At 42.4% G+C, this 16,235-nt stretch overlaps 5 protein-coding genes across 5 annotated transcripts; 3 read left to right on the top strand and 2 right to left on the bottom strand.

Moving 5' to 3' along the window:
* Positions 1–458: 458 nt before the first annotated feature.
* Positions 459–1,888, top strand: VFPPC_11635 (acetyl-CoA C-acetyltransferase; the record flags this gene model as incomplete). The annotated part of the gene is made up of 4 exons (XM_018289758.1): positions 459–523; positions 628–677; positions 725–797; positions 886–1,888. 4 exons carry the CDS (start codon positions 459–461, stop codon positions 1,886–1,888), a joined length of 1,191 nt encoding a protein of 396 aa, XP_018136472.1.
* Positions 1,889–2,141: 253 nt separating this feature from the next.
* VFPPC_18189 (hypothetical protein) lies at positions 2,142–2,725 on the top strand (the record flags this gene model as incomplete). Its single annotated transcript, XM_022429840.1, has 2 exons — positions 2,142–2,301; positions 2,349–2,725. The coding sequence occupies 2 exons, from the start codon at positions 2,142–2,144 to the stop codon at positions 2,723–2,725; spliced, it is 537 nt and encodes a 178-aa protein (XP_022284842.1).
* A 903-nt stretch (positions 2,726–3,628) lies between these two features.
* Positions 3,629–4,604, top strand: VFPPC_11633 (hypothetical protein; the record flags this gene model as incomplete). The annotated part of the gene is made up of 3 exons (XM_018289756.1): positions 3,629–3,763; positions 3,823–4,380; positions 4,434–4,604. 3 exons carry the CDS (start codon positions 3,629–3,631, stop codon positions 4,602–4,604), a joined length of 864 nt encoding a protein of 287 aa, XP_018136470.1.
* A 1,657-nt stretch (positions 4,605–6,261) lies between these two features.
* On the bottom strand, positions 6,262–7,923 carry VFPPC_11632 (hypothetical protein; the record flags this gene model as incomplete). The annotated part of the gene is made up of 6 exons (XM_018289755.1): positions 6,262–6,459; positions 6,520–6,619; positions 6,723–7,135; positions 7,210–7,301; positions 7,376–7,589; positions 7,666–7,923. The coding sequence occupies 6 exons, from the start codon at positions 7,921–7,923 to the stop codon at positions 6,262–6,264; spliced, it is 1,275 nt and encodes a 424-aa protein (XP_018136469.1).
* A 7,085-nt stretch (positions 7,924–15,008) lies between these two features.
* Positions 15,009–15,365, bottom strand: VFPPC_18190 (polyprotein; the record flags this gene model as incomplete). The annotated part of the gene is made up of 1 exon (XM_022429841.1): positions 15,009–15,365. One exon carries the CDS (start codon positions 15,363–15,365, stop codon positions 15,009–15,011), a length of 357 nt encoding a protein of 118 aa, XP_022284843.1.
* Between the last annotated feature and the right edge of the window lie 870 nt (positions 15,366–16,235).

Here is a 16,235-nt window from a genome sequence, read left to right on the forward strand (position 1 = left end):
ATGGGGGGAGGGGCAGCTAAAGGACCTGAAGGCACGGTTAGAGCAGTGCCGCTTTTGCAGGTGGATGGTCATATATGATTTGGGTGATATGTCATAGATATAGATACGCTTTGCATACGCGTTCAATGTTTGAATCAACAACAATACGACATAATAAAACCAGCTCACTTATATATGGTCCCATGCAGCCAGCCATTGCAACATCACCTTTCTACTGCTGATTTGCTGACAACACTGCTTTCTCCATCAAGAACCATCCTACAAAGCAGCACCCCCGCTAAACCCCGCTCAGGCTCGCACACCGCAGATTGGCAACTTGACCACCGACATCTGGACTTTATCTGCTCAAGCTCCCCACCACCGATAATCAACTCTCGCGACTTCTGCCCCTATCCTTTCGCCTTGTAATAATTTTGCTTCCCTATAACTTCAATTCAATTTCAGAGAAACTTGCCAACATGTCTGGTCTTCCCCCTGTTTACATTGTTTCTGCCGCCAGAACCCCCGTTGGTTCTTTCCTTGGGTAAGCATACGCACGCACTATTTGCTACCCCTCGCCGACCTTGGTCCGATATGGTGGCAATCCAAGCACGAACGAAACTCCGATACTGACGCCCTCTTGAATAGCTCCCTCTCCAGCTTGAGCGCTACTCAGCTCGGCTCAACTGCTATCAAGGGTATGTCCCCAGCCCATCGACTCTATATCAAGGTTAACCAAGACTAGGTGCCGTTGAACGTGCTGGCATCAAGCCTGAGGATGTTGAAGAGGTCTTCTTCGGAAATGTCCTGTCTGCTGGGTATGTCCAAACCACAGCCTGCATCCGCTCCTCCACGAATCCAAATCTCTTGGAATACGCTCATTCTCTAACACCTTGCCTTGCCTAGCCTTGGCCAAGCCCCTGCCCGCCAGTGTGCCATTGGCGCTGGTCTCCCCAACAGCACCATCTCCACCACGGTGAACAAGGTCTGCGCATCCGGTCTCAAGGCCATCATCCTCGGAGCTCAGAACATCATGCTCGGAACCTCGGACGTGGTTGTTGCTGGCGGCACCGAGTCCATGTCCAACACCCCCCACTACCTCCCTAACCTTCGCACCGGCGCCAAGTACGGCGATCAGACTCTCGTCGACGGCGTCCTCAAGGACGGTTTGACCGACGCGTACAAGAAGGAGCACATGGGTCTGCAGGGCGAGCTGTGCGCCAGCGACAACGACCTCTCCCGTGAGGCGCAGGACGAATACGCCATCAAGTCCTACCAAAAGGCTCAGGCTGCCACCGAAGCCGGTCTCTTCAAGGAGATTGTCCCGGTCGAGGTGTCCGGCGGCAGGGGCAAGCCTCCCATCAAGGTTGAACGCGATGACGAGGTCAAGAACCTGAACGTCGACAAGCTCAAGGCCATGCGCCCGGCGTTCAAGTCCGACGGCTCCATCACCGCTCCCAACGCCGCCCCCATCAACGACGGCGCCGCTGCCGTGGTGCTCATGTCCGAGGCCAAGGTCAAGGAGCTCGGTGTTAAGCCGATTGCCAAGATTCTCGGCTGGGGCGACGCCGAGCGTGAGCCGGAGCGCTTCACCGTTGCTCCGTCGTTGGCTATTCCCAAGGCCATCAAGCACGCTGGCCTGACCGACAAGGACATTGAGTTCTACGAGATCAACGAGGCTTTCTCCGTTGTTGCCCTCGCCAACATCAAGCTCCTTGGTCTCGATGCCGACAAGGTCAACGTCTATGGTGGCTCAGTCGCCATCGGTCACCCGCTGGGCTGCTCTGGCGCTCGTATCATTACCACCTTGACTTCTGTGCTCAAGGAGAAGGGTGCCAAGATTGGTTGTGCTGGTATCTGCAATGGCGGCGGCGGTGCTTCCGCCCTGGTTATTGAGAATCTGCAATGACTCGATGAACGAAATTCAACGGCCTATGGGTCGCGACTGTAACGACTAATACGAGTCCATGAGGTGTGGACAAGGTGTCCTACTAAAAGTTGTGTTGACATTTGGCATATATCCATAGACTCTATAATATGACACGTTTCTCTTCCAGCAGAGCTCAGGCAATCCGCTGTGTTTTCACAGACTGTTCAACGAGGTGTGACTTCTTGATCTACTCGACGATTGACACCTGTGCGTTTTTTGTCTCTTCAGTGTCATGCTGCAGTCAAGTGTCGTTCGATCTAATCTAGTCAAACAACCATGGGGGACAAACAATGTGACGCCACGAGATGTCGTCCCGCATTCTGAGTATGCTAGTGCAAGTCTATTAGCGGGACATAACAACATCCTAAAGTTAGTCCTCATTTTGCTATATTGCTATTATGCCAGGTATATGTGCATACTATCTTTACTTAGAAGTAAGTTGTTGGGCGAAATGCAAACACAGCCACGGTTGATTGGCTAGAACAAGCCAGTATTCATTATTTCATGTCATCCATGATAAAGATTTTCCAAAGCGAAACGAAACGACCAACAAAAATTCCACTAGTTGTAGCATTCCTCATCACCGCCAATTGTCTCCCCATCACCACGCATTCACTCTATAGCTCCAAATCTTCTCCCTACCGAACACGCAAAAATCAGGCATGTCTTCAAACCAGCACAACGCCATACCCAATACCAGTGCCGATTTCCTATCCTCCCATCCGGAAGTTCTCATCGGACGAACGGCCCTCCACGAAGCAAGAGCGAAAATCGATTCAGCTAACACTTTCACCATATAAAACAAGCCAGTTGTGAATATAGTGCTGGTGCAGGAGTTCGATGCAGATACAAGGGAGCGCCTGTTTGCGGTAGCGTTGGTTGACGATGAGGATGCTGAGGCGTACTATGCGCGGAATCAGGGGCACAGGGAGGATGGTTGTGATGAGTGTGAGGGGGTTGGCCGGCCACAGCGGTTTTTGTTTGAGAGAGCGACGGGATATAACCTCGGAGGAAGGTAATAGACCGAATGAAGTTAAAGTCCTGTAGGCGTTAGATTTGATAGAGTCCACCAGCGTACTCAGTGAGGCTGACCCAAGTATGGTTGCACCGGTGGTTTTCTCTATATGAAAAGGGTGCAGGTTTCTGGGATATGACCTGGCTAATAGGTCTTGTTATAATAAATATCTGGTATGTCAGTCGCCAACACGTCGAGTTGCATTAATGCACAGCAGGTGAACATGTCTTGTCGTCTTTGTTGAGTAGCGGGAGTTGGCCCAACCAGCTAACTCATTCTGCTGAAACAAAGAACGAACTGTCCAACAGTTCACTAGAAAGCCCCAGACTCAAAGAAAGCAGGAGTGCGAACCTTGTTGTTTGCCTGATCAAACAGAGTAGAGCAGTACACAAGAATGACAGGGCAAAAGCGTAAACACCACGACCGGGCTGTGGGCCATACAGAAGAGAGCGTTAACTCAAGAGTAACAGATGGTCAGTTCAACGTATGCAGTAGCACAACTCCGACACTAATTCTGAATATTGCACTTCATCAAAGCCACTTGATCCGGTTGAAAGATTCAGGCTCCGAATAAATCACACATCAGGGTCAAGATTCAAGTATAAATGCCACCATCTCGAAAAAAGGAAAACTAGACTACTCAGTACCAACTACACAACGGTTACATCTCAAAACCCAGCAGCAAATACCAACACTTTCTCAGAATGGACAACCCCGTGGAATTGGATGCCCTCATCGCTGCCTGCCAGGACCTCAAGGCAGAGAAAATAAGGTACCTGGTTGTCGGGAACGTTGCACTGAGAGCTAACGACATCCTACCCAACGAAAAGGAGATACTCGTGAGTTACTAAGCCTCTCATGTATAGTCTAGCCTTCCAATCCCACTAACAACCCCAAGTCATTCGATATTGCCGTCGATGACGTACGAAGCGCCAAGCGTGCACTGGTGCAAAATCGTTTTGTTGCAGTTGACAAAGACACCCCTACATCCTCCCTTCACAGAACCACGGGTGGCGTACGAAAGCTATCTGCCAAATGGCTTCCTTCCAGCCCAGTTATTCTTCTGCTATCGGCCTCGGATCTTATCGACGAGTACACCAAGTTAGAGCACTTCGGTCAAATGACTCTGGTGCACCCTTCCCTCAAGTATCTACCTGGTGTGGAGCCCAGGGACATCCAAGACGTAGTGATTGCTGACCGTAATATCCTGCTGCGTTCCTTCATGGATCAATCCCTCCATGGGTGCGGCGGGCGAGAGGACTTGAGATTAGTCCACTTTGTGATGAAGTGTATGAGCCGTTCGCAGCTAGAAGCATTTCGTGAATATTATCGCACAGAATCTCAATCTTTGTTGAGAAATGAGGGCCTTGCTACAGGATTGGTCAATTACGCAAGGGATGAGGCACCACCGGCCTACAGTGATGGAGGTGAGGGGGAACTACCGTCATACAGCGACGTATTTAGAATGCTCGAGGGAAACGACAGACACAGAGATCCTGATGAACTCAGGGTCGCCTCGGGGCGAAACACGAGGAATCGGGGTCGTCATTCACGCTGAGGAATCGAGGACTGGAATTGGGCACCGCAATGTCCTCAGCGGTCAGAGTGAGGAGGAATTATTCGCCATCGGATGTTCCGTTGCTGCGAGCGTGGTCATTAGTCTTTGGTGTTGAGATGTAAAAGTGAACGGAACGAGGGTGCGGTTGCACTTTCGATGCAGTTAGTACTCATATATTAGTTGTTTATGTGAAATTAAAGCATATCCACTACCCCTTTAACTCCATATCTAAAGGTGACAATGAATGCTTCAACATCTCATAACGAGATTCCAAATATCCACCTACGGCTCTAGTTGCTTACATTTGGATCCAAGTTTCAGTAAATCCCCTCCTCCTCTGTATCTCTACAATTACGAAGCTGTCAGATCAATATTGCAGAGACACACACGTCTGACAATCGCCTTTTCAGCTCCCAATTGTGTTACACAGTCTGAATGACTAATACCCAAAATTTCCTTTCACGCCACCCGTCCATTTCCCCTTACCGTTCTGCCCTTCTTCAATCTTGCATGAAAACTCGGAGCCATTATGCCCCTCAAAGTCGAAGATATTGATTGGAGTCCTGTCCAAGTGATGACCGCTATTCTCAGGAAGCATGCTGTCAAACACGTCATCATCGGAGGAGTGGCCCTACTTTACTATCGAGTGATTCCCACTCTCGATGAAGGATTTGTAAGTTACCCCTTTGCCAACCCTGTTCATCCCTTCACAGAATGCCGCACAAAAACAAGGTCAAACGAGTAACATGACGCGCCAGGTGACTGAAATTTGTATCGACGACAACGACATCCCACAAGCAGAGCGCATCTTCTCGACCAGCGAGATCTTCCGACCCGTGAGGGCTTGCTACACAATAGATCCGTACATTCGCTTCCAATCAACATGGTTAGCCACGCCGCGAACAATCATCTTCCTCCCACAAAGTTGTTTCTTTGACATCTCCTGCATCCAGGAATGCCCCAAGAAGATCGAACAACCCGGAGCAGATTCTCCATACACATTCAGTGGGCTAAACCGCCTTCTGTTCCCGGATCCCCATGCCCTGTTTGTTTCGCTGGTTAACCGGGCGGTTGCGACCCGCGATCACTTATCTGCGGATGCAGCGACGCAGTTGTTTGAGGCAGGGATATTAGATCTTGAGTGGATACTGAGCTTACAATGGAGCATGCGGCACCACGAGGTTTCCATGGGGTTAATACGAAGGTGGTGTACCCCCTGGAATTTAGGCACATGTGAGTGTAGGAGCACCAGGGACTCAACTACATTTATATGGCAGAGTCCAGCAGATTCACCTGTGCAGGTGAAGATTGAGGATGAGGATACAAATCAATCTGAGGTTGAGGATGGGGATATCGACAGTTTATGGTGACTGAAGAGAAAGCACGCAGGATCACTGACTTTCCTCAGTGCAAAGTTTCGGGGAAATTTTGTCTTCCAGTCACAGATATAACTAACCATGTCACTGCATCTGGGTTTCTTTTGCAGGGATAATCGTCCAGCGATCATTTCCAATATCTACCAATAGTAGACTTGAAGCTTGCTTTCACAAACCTACAAAGAATACTAAACTGAACTTTCAATCCATCATTCCTTTACAGTGTTACTAAGCTGTTAAGTTAATACATTAAATAGTTCACTTAATTTCTTGTTGCTAACTTGGTGAACGTATACTAGGCAACCCGTGGTTGGACTCTAACATGTTCTATTAACCTAGATACGATTTTGCTTTGCGACTACTGTAACGCAGGTAGACGGCCGAGTAACACTTGGCGCTTCTCTCAATCTTCTCTATCATTCAGCAAAGGGGTTTCTTCATCTAGCACTTGGCTTTCCTTGGCAGGTGCCGGAGCCTTCTTCCGCAGACTAACCCACACAGCAGCACCAATAATCAAAGCGCTACCAATAAAACTCTCTACAGGCGGGACTGTACCCCAAACAACGCGCTCGATGATGAGTGCGCAGACAAGTTGCACATACTGTTTGTACCTGTAAGCCTTTTGGACGTCGTAACAATCACACAACAGAGTCTTACTCACCATCATGTTGGTCGCGCGGCCGGCCCTCTCTCTCTGCAGTCCCTCAGTCAGTAGAACTTGCAGGAGGAACCCCGAAAAGCCGATAGACAACAAAAGCAGCCTAACGTGCGACAGTTAACAAATATGTAGACCACGGAAATGGGGGCTGTTCATTGGGAGGGGGATGATGTAAATCATCTGGGGAGGGGGACGTGGAGGTTTACCATTGCTCCGGGCTTTGAGGCACTTTGAAACCAATGTCCGGAAGAATTACAAGTGCGAGGAATGATGTCAATGTAGACAAGACGGCGAAGTAGTTGACGCTGACGAGCGAATGCACCCGCTTTCCGATAACTCTGATGGTAGCATATGCAGTGGCTGCTGCGAACGAGCCGACAACAGCGCACACTACTGCAACGGACCGCTCTGCCGGCGTGGAGGGCACAGGCTTGAATATCCCGCTAGCGACACGTATGGAGTTCATGTTGGATTGGCCGGGAGAGTCAGCAGGAGCGTCCATGTCGTTTCCGACGTGTCCAAACGGCAGATGCGAGACAATAAAGCCTGGGCGAGCGATAAAGATGACGCCGCCAAATGCGAGGACGCCCGCACAGACTTCTGCTATGGTGAATGGCTCCTAAAGCAAGTAAGTACACGACCTTTTACTGTCGTCTAGTACCTAAGAAGTCCCTTCTGATGCCTCCAACGTACGTTTAATGCAAGCCAGCAGACAAAGCCGGTCAAGGTCGGCACCAGAAAGGTGATGACGGTAGCATCAGCAATGTCCAAAAACGATAGCGAGTCTGTGACATGAGTCAATCAGTGAGGACCTAACCCTGAGGTTCAATGTTACATGTAGGGTGGTCAAATAGCTTACAGTATAAACCAAACAGACCCAATGTCCCAGCAAGACCGCGGATGACCAGCAACCACCGAAGCCCGGGAGGCCCGAGTGGGAAATCAGGCACCTTCTTCCTCCATAGGTACAAAGAGCCAATAGTGGCTGTCACTAACATGCGCACAAAGATGATTTGCAAAGCGTGAAGCTTAGCATCAAACCCCGTCTCCAGCAAGCGGGTAGTCATGGCCATCTTTGTTTCAGTTAGTCACGGACATACTGCTAGGACATGGCATGCAGTTGAATCGGCGAATAGCATAGTAACTTACAATAGAAGCACATATCTGGGCTAGAAAAACGAAGAATAAACCGATATTATCGTGGTAAAACAGCTGTACTCGTCCCCAAGCCTTGTTGTTGACAGCTGTAATAGGGCTAACTTCTGATGCCGTGGACGTTTCGTTAATGGGCAAAGCTGATGCATGTGCATTAGAGCCCTCCGTTGCGCTCGGTGCAACAGCCGCAGTTGCTGCTGCAGCCTTGCAATCGCTGTTGCTCTGGGCTTTTTGCACTGCTCTGTAACTCATGTCTGGCGTTGAGTTGATATTGTTGATAAACGATTGATTGTGACGAGGAAAACTTTGATGTCTGGTCGGACATGTCCGTGTTTTGCAGGCAGGCAAGATTCACCTGTGCAGGTGGAGATTGCGGATGGGGATACAGATAGTGTATGGTGGCTGAAGAGAGAGCAACGCAGGACCACTAACTTTCCTTAGTGTAAAAATTTAGGAACCCTTTATATTCTGGTCACAGATATAACCAACTATATTACTCTATCTATATTCTCTTTATAGAATAATAGTCTAGCAATTATTTTCTAATATCTACTATTAGTAGACTTTAATCTTATATTTATAATATAGAGGCTATTTAGCTTAGTTATATGCTTATTCTTAGTCTATATATATAGATTAAATATAGAATTCTAGGCACAGTTAACTAAATAGGAAATAGTCTAGGCATAGTATTTGTAAGGGACTGGCCTAGGGGCTTCTGCAAGCTAGCGTTACTAGTAGTAACTTTTCTCATAAGGAGAAGAGAAGAAGAAGAAAGGAGTTTGCGCGATTCCTAGCAGCATCCTTATAGGGTCCGGTTAAGCTCCGGTAGAGACCTATAGTGGGTCCTTAGGTAGCTCTCCCCACGTGCCTGTCTCCTTCTTTCCTGAGATACAAGCCTTACGCTTGAATCCATAACAGTATTGCATATTTGCGGCGTCTTCTAAAGGGCTTAGTAAACTTAAGGTTAGGTGTTCTCTAGGGTTTAGTGCTACTTAAGCGAGGTAAGAAAGATCCGTTTAAGAGTTAGAGGGTTAATAAAAAACTTTATCGTGCATCTAGACAGCACTTTTCAGCCGCTGTCACTGAGGTTTACGTCAGATTCCATGAAGAGGGCATCATCTCTCAAGCTAACCGTAGAGTCAACTGGGATTCCACATTGACAACCGCTCTCAGTAATGTCGAGGTGGACAGCGAGGATGCGTATTGGGTAAAATACAACCTACCAGAAGCCGGTATTTGCTTGTCCCTTACATCGAAACACTACGTTCGATTTTGACTTGTTGCGGCGATTTATGGATGACCTCAAGCGTCCAATTGTGGCTCTTGGCCATGAGTATTTACTTTATCCGTCGCCCTCACCACATGTAATCCTACCAAATGCAAGCGCAACATGGCATCAGTCTCTGGCCGCTGTAGTCACAACTCTAGCTCCATCCAGCCGAAAGCGAGTCGTCGAATCACACAGGAACATTCAACACCCCTGTCGAGACTGGATGGCAAAGAGGAGCTTCCAAAATACTCCTTCAGTTCGAGGCTGCATATAGGGCGTACCAGTCTGGATCAACTCTGATACGATCTAATAATGTAGTTAATGGATGCACACCACTCTACGAAAATGCCTCGAGAGTAGTAAGGGATTTGAGACCGTTGCAAAGCATTCCAAGCTCTGGCAAAATGGCGGTACTGGCATTTGGCTTATAGATCTGTCGTCTTAGCCTTGTATCTATGGCATTTCGGGTAACTTGGTACTTGCTTGGGTTTATCTCTCAGAGGTATACTCATTGGATGTGTCGCATACTTCGTCATACCTAGGTATATGCATAACTAGACCTATCTCATAATGTTACTCTATATTTCGCCCAAGTTTGTGCACTGTACGTGTGGTAAAGCTTCGGTCGTGTAAGCGAAGACCAACTAATTTTGTAGAGCGTATCAATGAATTCAACAATAGTGGAATAATTATAGGGAAATTAATCTCGGCCCAGGCCGTATATTCGCCAAGTCAGCCCACCCGTGCCGACAACGCAAAATATTAAACCCCCTAATAGCAGGTTGGAGGCGAGGTGTATTTCTTCCTTTGATTTCGCTAACATAACAGTTTCAAAGGATCTCCATAAATACATATCTTAGCACAATTATACCGCTTATTTTGGAAAGAGAGGTCTAATAATCGAGCCTAAACTTCATGTACGACTTCTGGTTTATCCTACATTCGGCCAAGACAAGTCTTCCCGAAAGAATCACCATCGAGCCAAATCTATTTCTAGCTAACTAATCTCTAGGAAGGGCGGAAGCGTTAGGGTCGTTTGCCACAGGGCGAGGATTCTGATAATACCAGGACCTCAGGATGAGATATGTCCTATTGTCAACGAGAAAAGGTTCAATATTGCTTGCTTTTTCTAACCTTCCTTCTAAGGGACCTTTCTTTCTAACAGAAATAAGGTTTAATATTTAATGCTTTTGTTAAACCTTCCTTCCTTTAGCTTTCCCTTCTAATATTAGAAAAGTCCCTTAAATTAGTCTATAAAAGGAGGTTATTTTCCCCTTCTTTCTATTAGTTAGTTAGACAGACAAGCAGATAGTTAGTTAGATAGTCTAATTTAATTAGTTATTTCCTTTAATCCCTTAATTCTATAGCTATTTCTTATGATAGTTATAAGCCTAGTTTATAGCTAAATTCTACTGTAAATTTAGAGCTATTATAACTATCTTTAAAGTCTTCCTCTAAAGGAAGGCACCCATTTCTATCATGGAAAATATTATCCTTTCCACATTTAGGGTCACCCTTAAGGGACCTAATAACTAGAAGCCTTAGATTTAGGAAGTTAAGAAATTAGCTATTAACTAAGAAATTTAGGAATACCTTAACCTAAAGGTTCCTTTTAAACCTAACCTAATCTGCCTAAAGGAACCTAAAGTCTCTAATATCTAAGAATCTACTATAGAGCCTTCTAATTTAACCGTAAAGGAAAATTAGAACCTAAAGTATTAGTTTAAAAGATATTATAACTAAATAAGAATCTTTAAGAAAAGGTAGGCAGTAATATTAGATATCTAAAGATATATCCTAAGAACTATAGGGGAATTCTAGGAAGTTATAGCTTTTAAAACTAATATTCTAAAATAGCTAATTCTTTTGTAATCCTATCTTTAGGCATCTTCTTAGGTTAGAAAAAAGGAAATTCTAACCTAATATTAGTTAATTCTAAGGTTTCCTAACTAAACTAAAATAGGGACCTAGATTTTAAGCTAGCAGAAAGTCCTTAAGAAAGCTTATTAAATTAGGCTGCCTAATGCCTAGGAAATTTGCCTAACTATAGATTTCCTAATAGCTATTACTCTAATTAGCCCTACCTTTTTAGAATACTAGAATAATAAAATCTAGTTAAAAAGTTAATTAGAAGCACCTAGATAGATAGATAAGATTCTAGATAGAAGGGTTATTTCTAACTATTTTGCTAAGAGCTATTACTAGCAGAAACTAACCAAGGAAAAAGGGTTATTTATAGCTACCTTCTAAAGGGAAGAAAGTTAGAATAGAAGTTAGGAAGGCAGTTAGAATCTAAGAGCTAAATTGGCTAACTTAGATAGCCTAAAAAAGTAAGCCCTAAAATGTCTCTGTAAAAAGAGATACTATTATAATAAATGCTAGTATCTAATCTAGCAGAAAAGACTGCTAGGCTAGGTACTAAATCTAGCAATTAAGGCCTAGATTTAGCAGAAGCTATAGAATCCTAATATAGCTGCCTAAATTAAATAAGCCTATTAGAGGGCTCTTAATCCTATTCCCTTTCCAAAGAAAGGGAAATCTAATTATTAGAATTAATAAAATATTAAAGGTATTACCTTTATTAGCTAAATTAAACTAAGAGAGTTACCCCCTCCCTTAGATAGATTGGCAAAATCCGCGGATTTTATAGATTCTACTGCCCTTTTAATCTAAAGAGAGCTCTATCTACTAAGAGATTCCTTTATTCTTAATTCTAGGTTAAATACCTATATTTATAATTATATTAATTATTTAGTTAATTTTTAACTAAATCTATTAAAAGAGGTTATCTTTATAGGCTATAGTAGTATTAGAATTAAAGGCTTTAGAAAGGTCTTTCTTTAGGTTAAAAAAGAGCTCTTTTAATTAAATAAAGTAGCATATATACTAGATTTCTATATAAATATTATATTCTTAGATAAATTCCTTTAGAAAGGATATAATTAGAATCTAGCTACTAGCTCTATAATAAAGAAAGAGCAGGAAATTTATTATATAACCTATTATTTCTATTAGCCTATTATTAAATTTAACCTAATTAGAAGATATAGCTGCTTTTTAATAACTAAAAATTCCCCTTAGAATACTAAGTAAGATAGAGGAAATCCCTTATAAATAGCTATACCTATTAGCTTAGGAATTCCCTCTTAGAAGGAAGCAATAGATACTTCTAATTTTAATATCTTCTTTAAAAACCTAGAAAATAATAATTTTAAGGATATTAAAAAAGATAGTTAATTTAATAAGGTTAATATACCTTCTAAATCTCTTAGACCTAAGGATTTCTCTTAAATTAATAGTTATTTAGGTAGCTTCTTTTAAAGCTTAAAGGAGCTCTAACCTCTTTAATTAGCTAAATCTTAGCTCTAGCACTATTAGCTAGATTATTTAAATATAGCTAGCCGTAAATACCTTAAGAAAGCTTCTAATAGAGCTTAGATTAAAGGGACTATATAAATTAACTGTAAGGCTTATTCTCTTAGTAAGGCTAGGAAAGTTATCTCCTAATAGAGCCTAAAGATAAAGAGTTCCTAACCCTTCTAGAGGGTCTATATAGATATCTTCTATCTTCTAACTAGCTATAATAGGAAATTAGCTATAATATTATTTAAAGATAAATTTAGTAGCCTAATTCTAATAAAAACCCTATTAGAAGTCACATAGAAAGCCCTACTTAGAGGGTTTAAAAGTATTACTACCTATATCTAAAGGCAGTATAACCTAAAGATTATTAAGATCTATAGGAATAATAACTAGGAACTTTAATCCTAATATAATAAATAGGTTAATATTAAAGGAATTAAAGATAAGCCTATAGCTCTATATACCTTAGCCTAAAATAGACTAATAGAGAGGTTAGGAGGGATTATTATATTAAAGGCCTAGGCAATATAGATAGATTTAAACCTTCTAGCTAACCTTTAGTCTAAATTCTAGACTGTAGCTATATATCTATATAACCTCTCCCTATTAGAATCTAGGAATTAGAAGTCCCCTTTTAAAAGGCTTTAAAATTAGATAAAGGAAAATAATAGACATATAGGATATTAGGAATCTAAGCCTAATATTACTTACCTTAGAGCATATAGCTATAGAGCCTATCTATTAACTAAGAAAGCTATCTAGGGCTTCTAGAGATAGGCCCTAAAGATAAAAGCCCACGCAGAAATTAGGTATTTAGTAGGTTATAATTTAACTAATATCTTTAGAATCTAGATTTCTTTAAAATAGGAAGTTAGAAGGGTTAAAGATATTAGCTTTAATAAGGGGATTTTCTTTAATCCCTCTAAAATTTAATAGGAAATTTCTTAGCTAATTTTATAGCTATAGCTACTCTTACACATTAAAGAAAGCAATAATAAAGATAATACCCTATTAACTATTATAGTTAACACTTAAAGTTAGGAAATTAAAGAAGCTATAGGTAGGAAAGATAACCCTTTAAATAAAAATGCAGAAAAAGACAATAAAATTAATGCTAACCCTATTACCTAAATTCTAATACTACTACTATTAGTTATAACTAGTAGAGAAAGATAGGAAAGCAGGGAAATTAATAAAAATAAACTAACTTTTCTGCCTAAGGCCTAAATTAAAGAAATTAAAGAAATTAGGAAGCCTAAATCCCTTAGCAAAGAATTTTAACCCTAATAGTTAGAAAGGAAGAAAAGACTATTTATAAGGGCTCTAGGTAGCTATTATAGTAGCTTCTTTTTTGGGACCTCTAAAAAGCTCTATAGATAGACCCTTCTATTTAAGCTAAAAAATTAGAAGGAATTAGAAGAGTATCCCTTTAGAACCTAATTTAAGAAAGCAGAAAGATAGGAATTTTAGAGCCTTTATTAGAGAGAGACCTTTAAACCTATTAGAATTAACTAAATTAGAAGATAATAATAGCCTCTTCTACTAACTTAAGTCTTTAAGTATAAATTTAATAAGTATAGGTTTCTAACTAAATTTAAGGCCTAACTATATATTAGAGGTAATCTTTAACCTATTAGTAAAAAAGATATATTTACTGCTACCCTAGTAGGAAAGAGCTTTTAGACTCTAATAGTAATAGCCTTAAAATTTAACCTTAAGGCCTGCTAGCTAGATATAATTAATATATTTATAAATAGTTCCCTTAATAAAGAAATCTATATAACCTTCCCTTCTAGATTCTAAAGATCTAGCTAGGCTCTAAAGCTTTAAAAAGCCCTATATAAGCTGTAAAGGTTACTACTTCTATAGCAGTAGACCCTAAATCTAACCTTCTAAAAGCTAGAGCTTTCCTAATATATAGAAGACTCTTATATCTTTAATAACCTAGAATTAACTATCTTCTTCTTTATTAATAATATTATTATTTTATATTAAAGGAAGAATTCTGCGGTAGCTAACTAGTTAATTTATAGATTAAAGAAAGCCTTTAATATAGAAGACCTTAGAGAGCTATAGTAGTTTTTAGGAATTTAGATTCTTTAAGACTAGCTTACAAGAAAGCTTTAGCTATATTAGGATTCCTATATTAAAAAAATTGCTATAAGGTTTAATATTAGGAAAAATAACCACTTTAAAGGAAACCTAATACTAGGAAATTAGCTATAGCTAAATTTAGGTTAGGTATTATTTAATTAAATTTAATAATATTAGCAGATTATAGGTTCCCTTAATTACCTTATAGTTATTACTAGGTGTTGGAAGCGCAAGGCTTCTATTCGGGTGATAATTATCACGCGGTTTGGGGTACTCGTAACTGGTTGATTGATGCTTGTTGAATTCATCTAGCTATAGATAACGTACGCCTGTGTTGGTGTTGAAGCCTGCTCACGTGAGGTCTGTTTCAGCCACTGTTTGAAGCCATTCGCAGGCTACTGGCTCCGCCGCCAAAGACGGCGGTGGAAGCAACACTGGCAGCTTCTCTCTTTGAGGCCTCAATTCATTCGAAAACAAAATAAAACAAGACACCTGTTGAAGGCGTACACACTAGAGGCAAATTCCTCTGTTCTGAAGCCAAGTTTTCTTGTATTCTTACCTTGTACCGTGGTGGCTATATCCTAACAATTTGGCCACGGTAATTCCCTCACTTTTCGTCCTTCTTCCTCTCTACCCAGCCTTCCACTCGTATCGCGATCTTATTCTTGTCGATAAGGGTTCTCAACGCGTGATTTGGCGATGCTTTCGTCATCGCGTCTGCCGGGTTATCTCCTCCGTTGATCCATCTGACTTCATGGACTTCGCGGCGCTCGTATGACTGTCGGAGAGCCATGATATCTATCATGAGCCTCTTCTCTTTGGTTGTGCCGAGCTTAACAAGGCACTCATATAGGGAATACGAGTCCGTGAGAAGGATCGTGGGGATGTCTGGAATTCCCAGTTGTTTTGTGATGAGCTTTAAAGTCGAGGCTATCGCGTATCCAATGTCTGTGCCTTGAACCATGCTATAAAGCTCAGAGGCTAGGGCACTTCGCGTAACTCTCTTTGACTTGGTTGAAGAGTACGTGATATGTTGCCTTTAACGAGCATTTCGCCATTTTGGTCTCTTCTTCTGTACCGATACGATAATGTATCCCAGCTGGGAACTCAGATCTTCGTTGTTGGCAAAAGAGCCATCAACAAACACAAAAAGCTTTGCTTTATCGAGGTCAAATGGTATACATTTTAGGCCTCTACCTGGGTTATCAATCTGCCACTGGATGCGGCGTCCTAGACGTTTAAAGTCATCGCTAGATGGTTCCTTTTGTTGGGCAGCAACTGAAAGGTCAAAGGCTGCCTCTGGTTGGCAGATACTGCGAGATATGCGCCGCGGCTTGTTGCTCAATATATTCCTATTGGTTGTTGAATCTGAAGCTTTAAAGCCTGTTCTTTCTGGGTCATCATGATGCTTCCATCGGCGTTAAGAGAGATTCGGCAGCCATTGAAAGTGAGTGGCTTTTCCACCTTGAGGACTTCCTTTGGCTTTGCTGCAAAAGCTGCCTTCTGGAGCTCTTCCTCTTCAAGATTAGAGAACTTTTGTCACTAAGTCCAAGTGTGTCATCGGTTTGCATCCCAATGATACCAAACTTGTCGCATTCTGAGATCAGCAGGCAAAAAAAAGCCTTTGTATTGGAATTCGCTATATCTCGACGGTCGTCGCATCTTTAGACGTAGTCCTCAGAAACATGACTGGGGCGCCAATTTTGGGAATAAGCTCGCGCCACCAGTGCGGGGAGGTGTCTGTGGGCTTCTGGATTCCGGGGAGGGAGTATGTACGTTAACGGTTTTAACTTGTTGACGTACATACGAGTGACCTGGTCTTGCCTTTTGGGTT

Source organism: Pochonia chlamydosporia (genome assembly GCF_001653235.2).
Source record: "Pochonia chlamydosporia 170 chromosome Unknown PCv3seq00027, whole genome shotgun sequence".
Classification (NCBI taxonomy): Eukaryota; Fungi; Ascomycota; class Sordariomycetes; order Hypocreales; family Clavicipitaceae; genus Pochonia; species Pochonia chlamydosporia.